Source organism: Lepidochelys olivacea (assembly GCF_965140295.1).
Source record: "Lepidochelys olivacea isolate rLepOli2 genome assembly, chromosome: 2".
Lineage (NCBI taxonomy): Eukaryota > Metazoa > Chordata > Testudines > Cheloniidae > Lepidochelys > Lepidochelys olivacea.
In genome coordinates, this window is record NC_140412.1 from 49207668 (window position 1) to 49221936 (window position 14269).

Consider the following 14269-nt stretch of genomic DNA (forward strand, 5'->3'; position numbering starts at 1 on the left):
TAAAGAGTGATGACTGGACCACTGCTCTGAATAAAGGAGTCAAAATGGGCACTCAGAAGATACTGTGGGAAGGTGTGTTGATTGGCCAAACCCCGACTAAAATGCCTCCTACTCTGGGACCTATGTATCTTTCTGGGTTCCCGCTGACTTGCAGGAGGAAAAGGCTGTCCAAAGATGTATTGCGGACAGTACTGCTACTGCTATTGGCCACCATGTGGTGCCTTTGCACTGTCAGTATATACACTCCCAAAGGACGTAAGGCAGCCTAGAATCCTTGAAGGAATGCAGCCGAGACTCTGCATTGTCTGAAAATAGCATCCAGCCTTCAAAGAGCAAATCCTCTATAGCATGGTGCATATCAGGAGCAATGCCTGATTTCTGCCACCAGGGTGCCTTCTTCATGGTCCCCATAGAGGCCATAACTCTGGCCAAAGTGTCCACAATGTCTTGTGCAGATTGCAATAATGTCTTGGAGTGGACTTAAATTTGCCTTGCTGGGCTCTATCATTCATCATGATTACAATCAGAGAATTTGGGACCAGATGGGAGTAAAAGCCTTCAAATCCCTGCACCAGGACAAAACAGCATTTCCTCCACATGCTTCGCAGTATGTGGTACTGAAGCCAACATGCTACAAAGAAACTTTGAAGGCTCTAGGAGCCCATCATTAATAGAAAGGGACATTCTCCCAGGAGCTGATAGTTGCAGGACATCCAACAACTTATGGGTATTCTCCTTCAGAAACTCTGTCTGAATGCCCACAGACATGCTGCAACAGGTCCTGGTAGGCTTTGAAATCCTCAGGCACTGAAAGAGAGGAAGAATTGGGCACTGCTGAATCATCTGGGGACGACGAAGAGGTGGTTAACTGGGCCAAAGCCCAATCTTGCTCCTCGACAGTTGGAAGTGGAAAGGACAACTCCATCGGCCGCACAGGGGGAAGACTCACTGTTGCCTTAGCCTGCGGTGGATCATCAGTCCCCACCACTGACCTGCCTGATGATCTCACCTTAGAACAAGATGAAGAGTGCAAACTCTGTGACAGATTCCATAGAGGTCACTGGGCATAAGGACAGCATTGGTGACCAGTAGGCGCCAGGCCAGGGCCCCCCCGTCCTGACTGCAAGATGAATGCTAATCTTGATATCCAGGGTGCTCCATAAATGGCCCCTGATGTGAGCCAGGTGATGGAGAGTGGGAGGAGGAAGATCCCGATCTCGACACCGAGGAGCCTCGGGTTTCCGGGGATAAAGGTGGAGCTAGTCCTGAGGGGACGAGTAAAGAATCTGATTTATCCATTGCCCAGAATGAACGAGGGACTGGCACCAATGGTGGAAACAGTAGCGCCGGCACTCACTATGCCCCCCATTTTTCCCGGAGCCAGGTACCGAAGTAGCTAACGGTGCCGAAGTGGAGAGCAGTGAGCTGCCATGGTAACATCGGCGGAGCTGAATGCAATGGTGCCTTGGAGTTTCCCAGGGCCAAGGAAGTCCCTTATGCCAAGGCCAACACCCATCCCACTTCTGCAAACTGCGGAAGGAGAACACTGGGGTGTGGTGCAGACAGACCCAAGGGTTCAGCAGCCCACCCAGCCAATATCACTATAAATGATGTAGCCCTCGCAAAGTCCTGGACCAACAGGTGTTGGGATGGAAAAACAGTGGAGGTCCATTGCTGCCAGCGTGGAAACAGCTGGTGCTGGCATCACCATCATTGGTACCAGACTCAACAGACGTCCAGGGCCAAAACTGGAGTTGATGATGCAGGGTCTCTGACAACCCTGAGTAGTACTGGAGAGCGGTCAGAGGCACCTGTACCATCCCATGCGACAGCGCTAGCACTGTGCAGGTCCATGTTCTCTCTGGAGGAGAGAAAAGTCCCTGTGAGAACTGGAGTGGTCTCAACTGGTTTTATGTAACCTTTTCCTTGGTGCACTCGACAGGGAACAGCTCCTCCATCTCTTAAGAGAGTCACCAGCCCTAGAGCACAAAACAGCAGCACTCTCAGAACTCAAGGGCGACCTCTGAAGTGACAAGGACCTTGGTGCTGAAGCAGGCTGAATCACCTGTTCAAGCAGGTGCTGCTTTAGGTGAAGGTCCCTAGCCACCTGAGTCCGTTGTGTGAACAATCTACAAATCGAACACTGCTCCTTGATGTGGGCCTCACCCAAGCACAGCAAACACCACACGGGGGATCTTTGTCTCCCCCACGATGGACAATGTTTAAACCATGGTGAGGTAAATACTTATGTAAGTCTAACACTAAATCTAACTAATACTAAGGGTACTAACTAAATTATATACAACTAGAAAAAACACTAAGAGATAGAGAGAGATTGTGAAGAACCACACAGATCTCTGACTCTAGCTACAGGCAATGAGAAGGAACTAAGGAGGGTTGAGGTGGCGCTCCCTCAGATAGCCAGTGGTAGGGCAATGAGCATGAGATGCAAGTGCCACCTCCTAGGGGTACAGCTCGGCAAAATTCTCCAGCTCTGGTGCACTGGGCGTACACACGCATAAATGGAATACACGGCTGCATCTACTCAAAGAACAACATGTCACTCCTTCCTCCATCTAAAACCATTAGCCTATTGACTAATAATGTCATGTCCATCTGTTATTTGTACTGCAATAGCTTTTGGGAACACTATTCAAGAATCAGGGGCCCACTATGCTAGGTGCTGTGAAGAAACAGTCCCCCTCCTGAACAGCTCTCAAGGTAGGTTCTTGTTATCCAATTCCCACAATCTTTTTATACCACAACCCCAATTCCTTTGTGGCTGCAGAGGACTGTTTGACTGGAATCAAGGAAAGTAACCATGACTGGTTTGGGTGGAGGTGCTGTTTGAGAGATGCCTGATGGCAGTAGTTTCTGGTGGTGGGTGGGTGGGTGCTCTGTGCTAGATGGGTTGAAGTGGCACCTGGTAAAGGAGTGAGGGGGCGAGGAGGCAGCAGCTGAGGACTGCTGGCCAAGTGGAATTAAGGGTGGTGTTTTAGCTCCTACTCTCTACCCTGACATCACAGTCCGCTACAAGAAAATGCCACTTAACTATGGTGAAAAACTAGCTGAATTCTGTGACTGGCAGGGTCCAGATAGCCAGCTCCTTTTCATCTTCAAATATTGCTTCATTGGAGAATAGCTTTGTGCGTGCAGACTGGGGAGAACGTAAAAAAAATAATAGATGTACATGGGACTCAGTAGTAGGGAGTAGAGCTTTTCATTACATCCTCTTAATACACTGCCCCTGGATCTAGCATTCACCATGTTTTGGCAATTTGCTATGACACCCCCCTCATCAGACTATCTAATGGCAGTAGCTGGAGGTCCTGACCCCGTTTGATAGAAATTATATTTCTATTTTAACAGTACATTATAGATATCGGATTCATAATGACCTTTTCATTAATCAAGCCATATACCAGATAGTCAATCTTCCTTAGAATATCAAAATGTTAACATAAAAAATAAAGATATAAAACAAAATAAATCCTCACCTCCAACTCCTTTTCATCAAAATACTGTAGCCACTGAAGGGGAACAACTTCATTAAAACCATCAAGGAAAGCTTTGGTTTGTTCTCTTACTCCCCGAGAAAAACGCCATTCTGCCATTAGGCTGGAAAAAAAGAAATTTTAGAGAAAAGAATTAATGTGTTGGGAAGGTTACCCCTTTTATACATATTAGGGCCTGATTCTACTCTCTTTTACACTGGTGCAACTCCACAAACTACAATGGCGTTACTACTGATTTAAACCAGTATAGAGCAGAATCAGGTCCACAATGTTGTAAACACTAACTTCAGAGCAGTATCTTGATCTTGAGTTCCTTTCCCTATCCAGAGTTATACTCTTTATTACTGCTAGTTTGCAATCTGAACTATCAATTTTTCAAGTGCTGTGATGCCATCCTTCAGGATGAAAACTCTTAATTGAAAGGAACACTATCAATCTGTTTAGGAACAACATTTGAGCTACATCAAAATTACTATAATCTTGGTGTGCAGATGGTGTCCATTAATTCTGAAAAAATACTTGCCCCTCCAAAAAAGTATTATAGGCAGATCTGATCGTTCCCCAGAAGTTCAGCCTGCCCAACACTTCCCATTATAAGACCCTGTTTTCAGTTGCTTTTAACTTAGTCAAACTGCAGACATCTTCCATTCAGGATGTCTGCCTCATGCTGTTTTATTTTTGTGCGGGGGGGGGGGGGGAGGAGGAGGAGGAGGAGGAGACGAGATTTCAGCTGAAATAGTCTATCTTTTCTAAATGCAAAGATTAGGGGAAAATACATTGTTTAGCAAATGTTAATAAAAAAAACATACAATCATTTAACTAAGAAACTTCAAGCTTTGGAGCAGCGATTTTATATCTAGCAGGAGCGGGGGGAGGGGAATCATTCTAGTGTCAGAGGTGACTTTTGTTATCCCCATGAAAATTTGCTAAATTAAGCCAAGTTAAGAACCTCAAAAAAAAAATCTCAATTCACACATGCTCAGAGACTTGTTAGTTTGACAGACAAAAATCTCTGAAGACTGTCTGCCTGAATGTGCTCCAGAACTTCTAAGCTCCAATGTGCTGACTGACTACGCATATGTCATCCCCACAAAGCAACTCGCCATGCTCCAGCCCAGGACTGCAGAACTGAGCACACAGGAACTGAGCAGGTGACGCTGTGCTGTGCTCTTAGTGGTCCCCGTGTTGGCATCCAGGTAATGAGAGGGAGAATGAGGAACAGCTACATTGGAACGCACAATTTGGGGAGTAGGGGGGATGTATAGATGGACAGACAAGGAGAGAAGGAGCTGCAGGACCTGGGTGGCACAGCATCAGAGGAAGGAGAACACTAGCCTGTCGGTGGGAACAGATAGGGCAAATAGGTGTAGAGGAGGAAAGGGATGTTAGTTAAGGTAGGGGAGGTTTAATAGAAGCAGGTGGAAGAGGGCTTGGATAGGATCAGAGGGGGAAAAGGGCAAAAGCTTGGGTGGGTAGCTAAGAATAGAGGGACAGAGACAGGAAGGGGTTACAGGGGCAGAAGAGCCTACAAATAGGGCTCTGTGTTTGTCACAGAGATTGTGGAAGTCATGGATTCTGTGACGTTCTGTGACCTCTGTGACTTCTGCAGAGGCCAATGTGGCTGACCCCAGGGCCACCCAATCAGCTGGCTCCGAGGCCTGCTGCTCAGGTGGCCCTGGGGACAGCCACACCAGTCGCTGCTGGAGTGGCTCTGCAGCAAGCTGCTAGGGCAGCCCCAGGGCCAGTCACACCAGCTGCTAGTCAGGTCCCGCTGGCCCCCCGGGTTGCCCCACCCCCCAGCAGCAGGTCCCCCAGATTGTCCGCCCCCAAGATTTAGTGAGGGGTATTTATAGTATAAGTCATGGACAGGTCACAGGCTGTGATTTTTTGTTTTTTGCCTGTGATCTGTCTGTGACTTTTACTAAAAATACCCGGGACTAACCCATAGACTTACCTGTAATCACTGAAGCATATTGCTCTATTAAACCTGGATTTGAATCCAGGAGTGCTCAAGTCTTTACATTTCTTTACTGTCAGAGAACAGCTGTGAACCCACTGTCAAAATGTCTCTCTCCCCCCTACACACACACTTGAATTTGAAACCCTAAAATGTTTTTAAACTTGTATACAGTTCATATTATACACCCAGACACTCTATACACTACTCAGGTCATGAGTACCTAGGAAATTAAAAACAAAACAAAAAATATGCTATTTGGTAAGATATACAAAGTTATCATGTGTGAACTCTCCATTCAGTAAAGCTCTCCAAGACTATATAAGGAAGAAGGGGGAGAAAGCAAACAGGTTGGCTTCTGCTTCTTAAATATGTAGGGAAAAATATTCATAAATTTGCCAAATAAAGACTGACTAAAGCAACAGAAGAAAATTAAAAAATATTTGGCATTCTTTTAAACTCCTGTAATTGCCTACCCAATGTATTCTTCTTTGTTGTCCTCAGTTACCAAGATATTTGAGCCTCCTGATTTCAGTTCATGAGAAGTAACTTTTCCCAAAAGTTCCATGTCAACACAAAAGTACATTTCTAAATTACACTCTTCAATGTTGTTGTCCCTGTGGAAAGAAGCAAGCAAAAGAAAAATCAAACAAATATAAACATTTAACTATTTTTTAAAACTATAAACATCTGAAAAAAATCTACAAACCTTATCCAAATTAGGGAATTATAAAATTCAGTATCAATAGATTCCAAATCTTTAATAGTAAGTTTCTTACTTAGCATGCGCTTGTAGAATGGCAGAGAAAAACCCGTGTCAATAAATTTGCCATGAAACAATGCCTGTAGAGGGGAGGAAGAAAAAAGTTTAAATGACAATTTCTTCAACTCATTTTTGCATGGCTCAAGTAATCTTTGGGAAAAGAAGTTATGAAAATAGCAGATGAAAAAAAATTGTCCACCAAGAGTAGCACTTAGATGTCTCAAAAAACCGCAACAGAAACAAAACAAAACAAAACAACCCCCGCCCCATAAAATGGCAAGTATAAAGAAACGAATATAAATTTTTGATAGATATTTGGTTTGGCAATGATTCTTTATAATTACATAAGTTGTAAAATCTTAGGTATATTATTTTCCTATGTAACAGTAAGCCTGACAGAAAACATCTAACATGTCTTCCTAAGCTGTATTGGCATGTGTGCTTAAAAGCAATGGTCACTTGATGCTCCTAACGTACTACTGCTCTATCTAGAAAAAAAAAAATTAGTATTACAGCATGTAAAAAAGATTTTTAAAAGTCAATCATTGAAATACTTCTGAAAGAGATTCCTCATGGGTCAATTAAATAGACTTTGGAAACGTGACCCTTTGATTGAAATATTTTTACTGTCATCCCTATTTTCTGAGTGTGTGCGCAGGCATATGCATATGCACGCACACAGGATCTGTTCTGGTTATTAATTTTATTTGTTCTTTACATAGCAGTAACACTAACTATGCGCCAAGCACTTGACAAACATAAAAGAACACAATCTCTCTTCTGTGAGACCCTTAGCTTTGCTCAGTTCTGATCCACTGCATTTTACTCACTAAGGGGATTAATTTCCCCCCTTTTAGATTAAAGTCTATGTTGTATGTCACTTTCTAGATATTTAATACTACTTTTTATTTTTAGTGAATTTTTCCTATCTTATGTGTATAGTCTTTTTATAAGAAAATCCCAAATTGCATTGACCATCAATCTCTTTTTTGTTCATTTCTCTGATCTTTGTTCTACAATAGGATTGTAAACTGTGTTGCTTATATTTACTTGGCACTGAGAGAACGCTCTTAAAAAACAAAAAAAATAGTTGGGATTTCATTACTGATAAAAATATGTATGACCAAAAGTTAAGAAGCTCTCTGGACCTGCCAGATGGCTAAAAGCTACATTTCAACTTATGCAGGCTTTTAAAAAGTACTCATCCTATTATTACATGCCTGAGAAGTAAAGTTTTGATGAACATTTCACTACTCACTTTTGATTACAAATTACTTGCCTTTCAATATCAGTCAGCTCTTACCTTTCACCTTGTTTCTTTTTATTTTCCGCGCCTAGTCTGCCAATGATCCCCGCCTTATTATCCCTAACATCTCTTCTCACAAATGTCTGCATTTCTTTCAGAATGACTCTTACGTGTGGAGTGACCTTCAAAAATGGTATGCTCTACCGTTACCTCATTCAAAATCACTTCTAACAAACTACTTTTGCACCACAACCTACCAAGCCAGAAATGTTTAATTTCAGAAAAAAAAAACCCTAACAATTAAGTAGACTGCCATCTTGGATTAGTATCTATATATTACAGTTGGGACTGGTAGCGCTACCTATTAAGGTTGCCTCACATTTCCCACTATAAGACACTGTTTTCAGTTGCATTTACTTTGTCAAGCAAGCACCTCACAGGCTGCTTACTTGGCTTTGTGTAGGTATGCATTGTTCAGATTTCTCAAGCAGCAGGACTGATCAAGAGTGTCCACATTGTGGTCATCAGTGATTCCAAACCTTTATCTTTGGTTTGAACTTAGTTTGATTCTTGCACGCAAGATAATACACTCTGAATCAGAGTTGTTATGAGGAATTACAAGGATTGCTTTCATTACCCTAATCAGAACATTGTATGCTGTAGTTGGTCACATCTGGTGCACTTCAGAACATATAGTGGCATGTAGAGGGAGACAAACTGACAGGGAGCCCAATCCTGAAGAGTGGAGACTGAGATGGTGTGGGAAATGAAAATGGGACTGGGACCAGGAGACAATGATAGGGAAAAGACAGAACAGGGACTTTAATGAGATGGGACAGACGGGTTCCAGCATAGGGGGAGCGTACACATAGGTCTGTGACTACTAGGACTTACTCCCCTTCACAGTCTAGAATGGAAGCCAAGTTTTTTGAGTCTCACCATTCCTCTGCTGTCAGCAAATACTTGTGAATTCTACTGGCACATGTCTCTCTCTCTAATGCATTCCATGTAGAGGATGATAACCTACTATTGCTATCAGTTATATCATTAGCTCAAGTAGCAGAGGTCTTTACGGTGAACCTAAAGATTCCAGATTTGCTGATGACTCATGCAGGTGTCAGTATGATGCCAGATGGAATTTGCTTTTTTGAAAATCTATGAAATTACACAACCACCACTGCCAGCTAAAAAAATCATCTTATGTTGAAACAACATTAAGGTTGCAAAGTCAAGCCCTCAAAATTTAGGAAATGACAGAGTTAAGATTGCCTGTGCAAACTTAATTCAGCCATATGTATTATGACACAGTTTTTAAAAACACATATTACGTTTTTCCACAGCATCCCTGCCTCATTTATGGAATGGGTAGTTATTCAATCATTCTTTTTACCCTTCACATGTGTTGCGTGGCCCTAAGCCTTATTTACCTAACGCTATTCAAACCATGTACGGAATACAAAATTGTTAATTTCCTCCAATATATTTTTATGGTGCCCTCACCAAAGTATCAGAGTGCTTCAAAGCACTAATGAACTTATCTACACAAAACCCGTGTGAAAGTAGATGATGATTTTCCCATTTTATGCCTAGAGAATTGAGGGACAGATGGATTAAAACCCAAATTGTCAAACACGTCCACTAATTTTGGGTGCTTAACTTCAGACACCTAGAGCCCGATTTTTTTAAGAGTATGTTTTAAATATTCAAAGCAGAGCTCTACTTGACTTTAGTTGCTGTTGTGAGTGCTCAACATTTCTGCAAATCTGGTCCCAGATGTCTTGCACTTGACACCCAAAACATGAACACCACACTATTAGTGACCACCTGTGAAAATTCTGGTTTTAAGCAACTTTCCATCCATTACAAAGGAACTTTAGGACATAGTCAGGAGTAGAATCTGTTCTCCAGGGTGGCATTTAACTGCCTTCACCAGGAGACCACTGTGACAGAGGTCCATTGGTACCAACTGGCAAAGGATTGATTGTTATTTACAAGCCTGTCTCAGACATGACAAATTCACTACACCTAATGAACTGCTTTCATGTATTTATTCATAAAGGGTAGCGTGTGAAAGCTTGTAACTTACTCATAATCATTGGGAAGTGTGTGTACAGGTCATATTTAAGGAATAATGTAACTACACTGAAAATTATGCCCATATGATCTTGGAGTGAAAGTGAATCACCAGGGAATAATGTGTCTTGATGATGGCCCATTTACGTAGAAGGGAGTTGTCATGACTCTCTGCCTAATCCATTATGTAACATATTGCTTCAATTGTCTACCTTTGCACCAACTCAGAAAAGCCAATGGAAAACCATCAAAGACAAAATATAGCAAGGGGATTGCTCTGTCTATGAATAAAGACAAAAGACTGATTTAATATACTACAGGGTGGAGAAAAAGACACTCTGGATCCATTCACTGAGGAGGTACCTTGATGATTGGGATTGCTTCGTGAAAGACTGTGTCCTATCTCCTTCGGGCTATCAAGCACTGCAAAAAACTGAACTTTGCAGTGAGAATCTACTTTAAGAGATAGAAAAGGTAACTATTAATAAGCATGGGCCCTAGTTCGCATTTTATGATTTTGTTTTATATGTAATCATCTGTTTACATCACTTGCACTTGTTTCTATTTGAAACTATTCTTTCCTAAATCAATTTTCTTTTGTTTGCTATCACTGAACTCAAGTGCTGTGTGTAATACAGGAGCAGTGGGGTAAAGCAAATCTGGTAAACTGGGGTACACTTCTTCCTTTGGGAACAAAGGATCTGGGATTTCTTTGGGTATCCAGTAATCAGTGGCTGGATACCACAGGGTGACACTGTGAAGGGACTCTGGGCTTGAGCAAAGGCAGGGCTGGTATAGCCCAGAGAAGAGTACTGAGTGGCTGACAGGCTGCTTGCTTTAGGGAGCTAACACCCAGCTAGTACAAACAGGACTCCCTCACGCTGGAGGTAGGTGGCAACAAGGTAATTCACAGCGCTAAAAGCTTCAAGAAGCATCACCATCATCTTTTCTTTTCCTGAAATCCCCTATCTTCAAACTTCTGCAGCAAATGAATCAGGGTCCTACAGACAACAGCCTCATTCACTATACAACCCTGATTCAGCCCCACAGCACTGTCCCACCCTCTGTCCTGAATGAGGCAAGGATCATGTAGAAAAAAAGTAGCATGTGATCATGTAATTATAATACATATGTACAAGGGTACTGAATTAGACATTTTAAAATCAGCAGGTCTGGATAATTTGCATCAAAAAGTTTTAAATGAGCTGGCTGAAGAGCTTGCTGGATCACAAATGCTAGCTTTCAATAAGTCTTGGAACACTGGATACATTCCAGAAGACTGGAAGAAAGCTAAAGTTGTGCAACTATTTAAAAAGAGTAAATGGGATTACCTGGATAATTATATGCCTCTCAGTCTGACAATGAACCTGAGCAAGATAATGAAGCAGCTGATACCTGACTTGATTAATAAAGAATTCAAAGAGGGCAAATATAATTAATGCCATCAACCTAGGTCTATGGAAAACAGATTGTGTCAAACTAACTTGATTTTTTAAAAATAAGATTACAAGTTTAGCTGATAAAGGTAATAGAGTTGATGCAATATACTTAGATTCCTGTAAAGCATTTGACTTGGTACCACATAACCATTTAATTAAAAAACTGGAATGATAGAAAATTAATATGGCACATATTTAATGGATTAAAAGCTGGCTAAGTGATCTCAAAGCCCTGGTCTACACTAGGACTTTAGGTCGAATTTAGCAGCGTTAAATTGATTTAAACCTGCACCCGTCCACACAATGAAGCCCTTTATTTCGACTTAAAGGGCTCTTAAAATCGATTTCCTTACTCCACCCCTGACAAGTGGATTAGCGCTTAAATCGACGTTGCCGGCTCGAATTTGGGGTACTGTGGACACAATTCGATGGTATTGGCCTCCGGGAGCTATCCCAGAGTGCTCCATTCTGACTGCTCTGGACAGCACTCTCAACTCAGATGCACTGGCCAGGTAGACAGGAAAAGAACCGCGAACTTTTGAATCTCATTTCCTGTTTGGCCAGCGTGGCAAGCTGCAGGTGACCATGCAGAGCTCATCAGCACAGGTGACCATGATGGAGTCCCAGAATCGCAAAAGAGCTCCAGCATGGACCGAACGGGAGGTACGGGATCTGATCGCTGTTTGGGGAGAGGAATCCGTGCTATCAGAACTCCGTTCCAGTTTTCGAAATGCCAAAACCTTTGTCAAAATCTCCCAGGGCATGAAGGACAGAGGCCATAACAGGGACCCGAAGCAGTGCCGCGTGAAACTGAAGGAGCTGAGGCAAGCCGACCAGAAAACCAGAGAGGCGAACAGCCGCTCTGGGTCAGAGCTCCAAACATGCCGCTTCTATGATGAGCTGCATGCCATTTTAGGGGGTTCAGCCACCACTACCCCAGCCGTGTTGTTTGACTCCTTCAATGGAGATGGAGGCAATACGGAAGTAGGTTTTGGGGACGAAGAAGATGATGATGAGGAAAAGGTTGTAGATAGCTCACAGCAAGCAAGCGGAGAAACCGGTTTTCCCGACAGCCAGGAACTGTTTCTCACCCTAGACCTGGAGCCACTACCCCCCGAACCCACCCAAGGCTGCCTCCTGGACCCAGCAGGCGGAGAAGGGACCTCTGGTGAGTGTACCTTTTAAAATGCTATATATGGTTTAAAAGCAAGCATGTGAAAGGATTACTTTGCCCTGGCATTTGCGGTTCTCCTAGATGTAGTCCTAAAGCCTTTGCAAAAGGTTTCTGGGGAGGGCAGCCTTATTTCGTCCTTCATGGTAGGACACTTTACCACTCCAGGCCAGTAACACGTACTCGGGAATCACTGTAGAACAAAGCATTGCAGTGTATGTTTGCTGGCATTCAACCAAAATCCGTTCTTTATCTCTCTGTGTTATCCTCAGGAGAGTGAGATATAATTCATGGTCACCTGGTTGAAATAGAGTGCTTTTCTTCAGGGGACACTCAGAGGAGCCCGTTCCTGCTGGGCTGTTTGCCTGTGGCTAAACAGAAATGTTCCCCGCTGTTAGCCACAGGGAGGGGGGAAGGTTGAGGGGGTAGTCACGCGGTGGGAGGAGGCAAAATGCGACCTTGTAACGAAAGCACATGTGCTATGTATGTAATGTTAACAGCAAGGTTTACCCTGAAAGAGTGTAGCCACTGTTTTATAAAATGTGTCTTTTTAAATACCGCTGTCCCTTTTTTTTTCTCCACCAGCTGCATGTGTTTCAATGATCACAGGATCTTCTCCTTCCCAGAGGCTAGTGAAGCTTAGAAAGAAAAAAAAACGCACTCGCGATGAAATGTTCTCCGAGCTCATGCTGTCCTCCCACACTGACAGAGCACAGACGAATGCGTGGAGGCAAATAATGTCAGAGTGCAGGAAAGCACAAAATGACCGGGAGGAGAGGTGGAGGGCTGAAGAGAGTAAGTGGCGGGCTGAAGAGAGTAAGTGGCGGGCTGAAGACAGGGCTGAAGCTCAAATGTGGCGGCAGCGTGATGAGAGGAGGCAGGATTCAATGCTGAGGCTGCTGCAGGACCAAACCAGTATGCTCCAGTGTATGGTTGAGCTGCAGCAAAGGCAGCTGGAGCACAGACTGCCACTGCTGCCCCTCTGTAACCAACCGCCCTCCTCCCCAAGTTCCATAGCCTCCACACCCAGACGCCCAAGAACGCGGTGGGGGGGCCTCCGGCCACCCAGCCACTCCACCACAGAGGATTGCCCAAAAAAAAGAAGGCTGTCATTCAATAAATTTTAAAGTTGTAAACTTTTAAAGTGCTGTGCTTAAAGTGCTGTGTGGCATTTTCCTTCCCTCCTCCACCACCCCTCCTGGGATACCTTGGTAGTCATCTCCCTATTTGTGTGATGAATGAATAACGAATGCATGACTGTGAAGCAGCAATGACTTTATTGCCTCTGCAAGCAATGATTAAAGGGAGGAGGGGAGGGTGGTTAGCTTACAGGGAAGTAGAGTGAACCAAGGGGCGGGGGGTTTCATCAAGGAGAAACAAACAGAACTTTCACACCGTAGCCTGGCCAGTCATGAAACTGGTTTTCAAAGCTTCTCTGATGCGTACCGCGCCCTCCTGTGCTCTTCTAACCGCCCTGGTGTCTGGCTGCGCGTAACCAGCAGCTAGGCGATTTGCCTCAGCCTCCCACTCCGCCATAAACGTCTCCCCTTACTCTCACAGATATTGTGGAGCACACAGCAAGCAGTAATAACAGTGGGAATATTGGTTTCGCTGAGGTCTAAGCGAGTCAGTAAACTGCGCCAGCGCGCCTTTAAACGTCCAAATGCACATTCTACCACCATTCTGCACTTGCTCAGCCTGTAGTTGAACAGCTCCTGACTACTGTCCAGGCTGCCTGTGTACAGCTTCATGAGCCATGGCATTAAGAGGTAGGCTGGGTCCCCAAGGATACATATAGGCATTTCAACATCCCCAACAGTTATTTTCTGGTCTAGGAATAAAGTCCCTTCCTGCAGCTTTTGAAACAGACCAGAGTTCCTGAAGATGCGAGCATCATGCACCTTTCCCGGCCATCCCACGTTGATGTTGGTGAAACGTCCCTTGTGATCCACCAGAGCTTGCAGCACTATCGAAAAGTACCCCTTGCGGTTTATGTACTCGGCGGCTTGGTGCTCCGGTGCCAAGATAGGGATATGGGTTCCGTCTATAGCCCCACCACAGTTAGGGAATCCCATTGCAGCAAAGCCATCCACTATGACCTGCAC

The 14269-nt window shown here is 43.9% G+C and overlaps 1 protein-coding gene across 4 annotated transcripts in view; it reads right to left on the reverse strand.

The window, feature by feature from the left end:
- Positions 1–14269, reverse strand: part of WWP1 (WW domain containing E3 ubiquitin protein ligase 1) — a 177767-nt gene that overhangs the window by 20565 nt on the left and 142933 nt on the right. For all 4 annotated transcript variants that reach the window (XM_084621234.1, XM_084621235.1, XM_084621233.1 and 1 more), the window contains 3 exons: positions 6182–6315; positions 5949–6089; positions 3498–3618 (listed from right to left, as the gene is read on the reverse strand). In XM_084621234.1, the coding sequence (XP_084477360.1) occupies positions 3498–3618; positions 5949–6089; positions 6182–6315 (396 nt within the window). The remainder of the gene's footprint in view (positions 1–3497; positions 3619–5948; positions 6090–6181; positions 6316–14269) is intronic.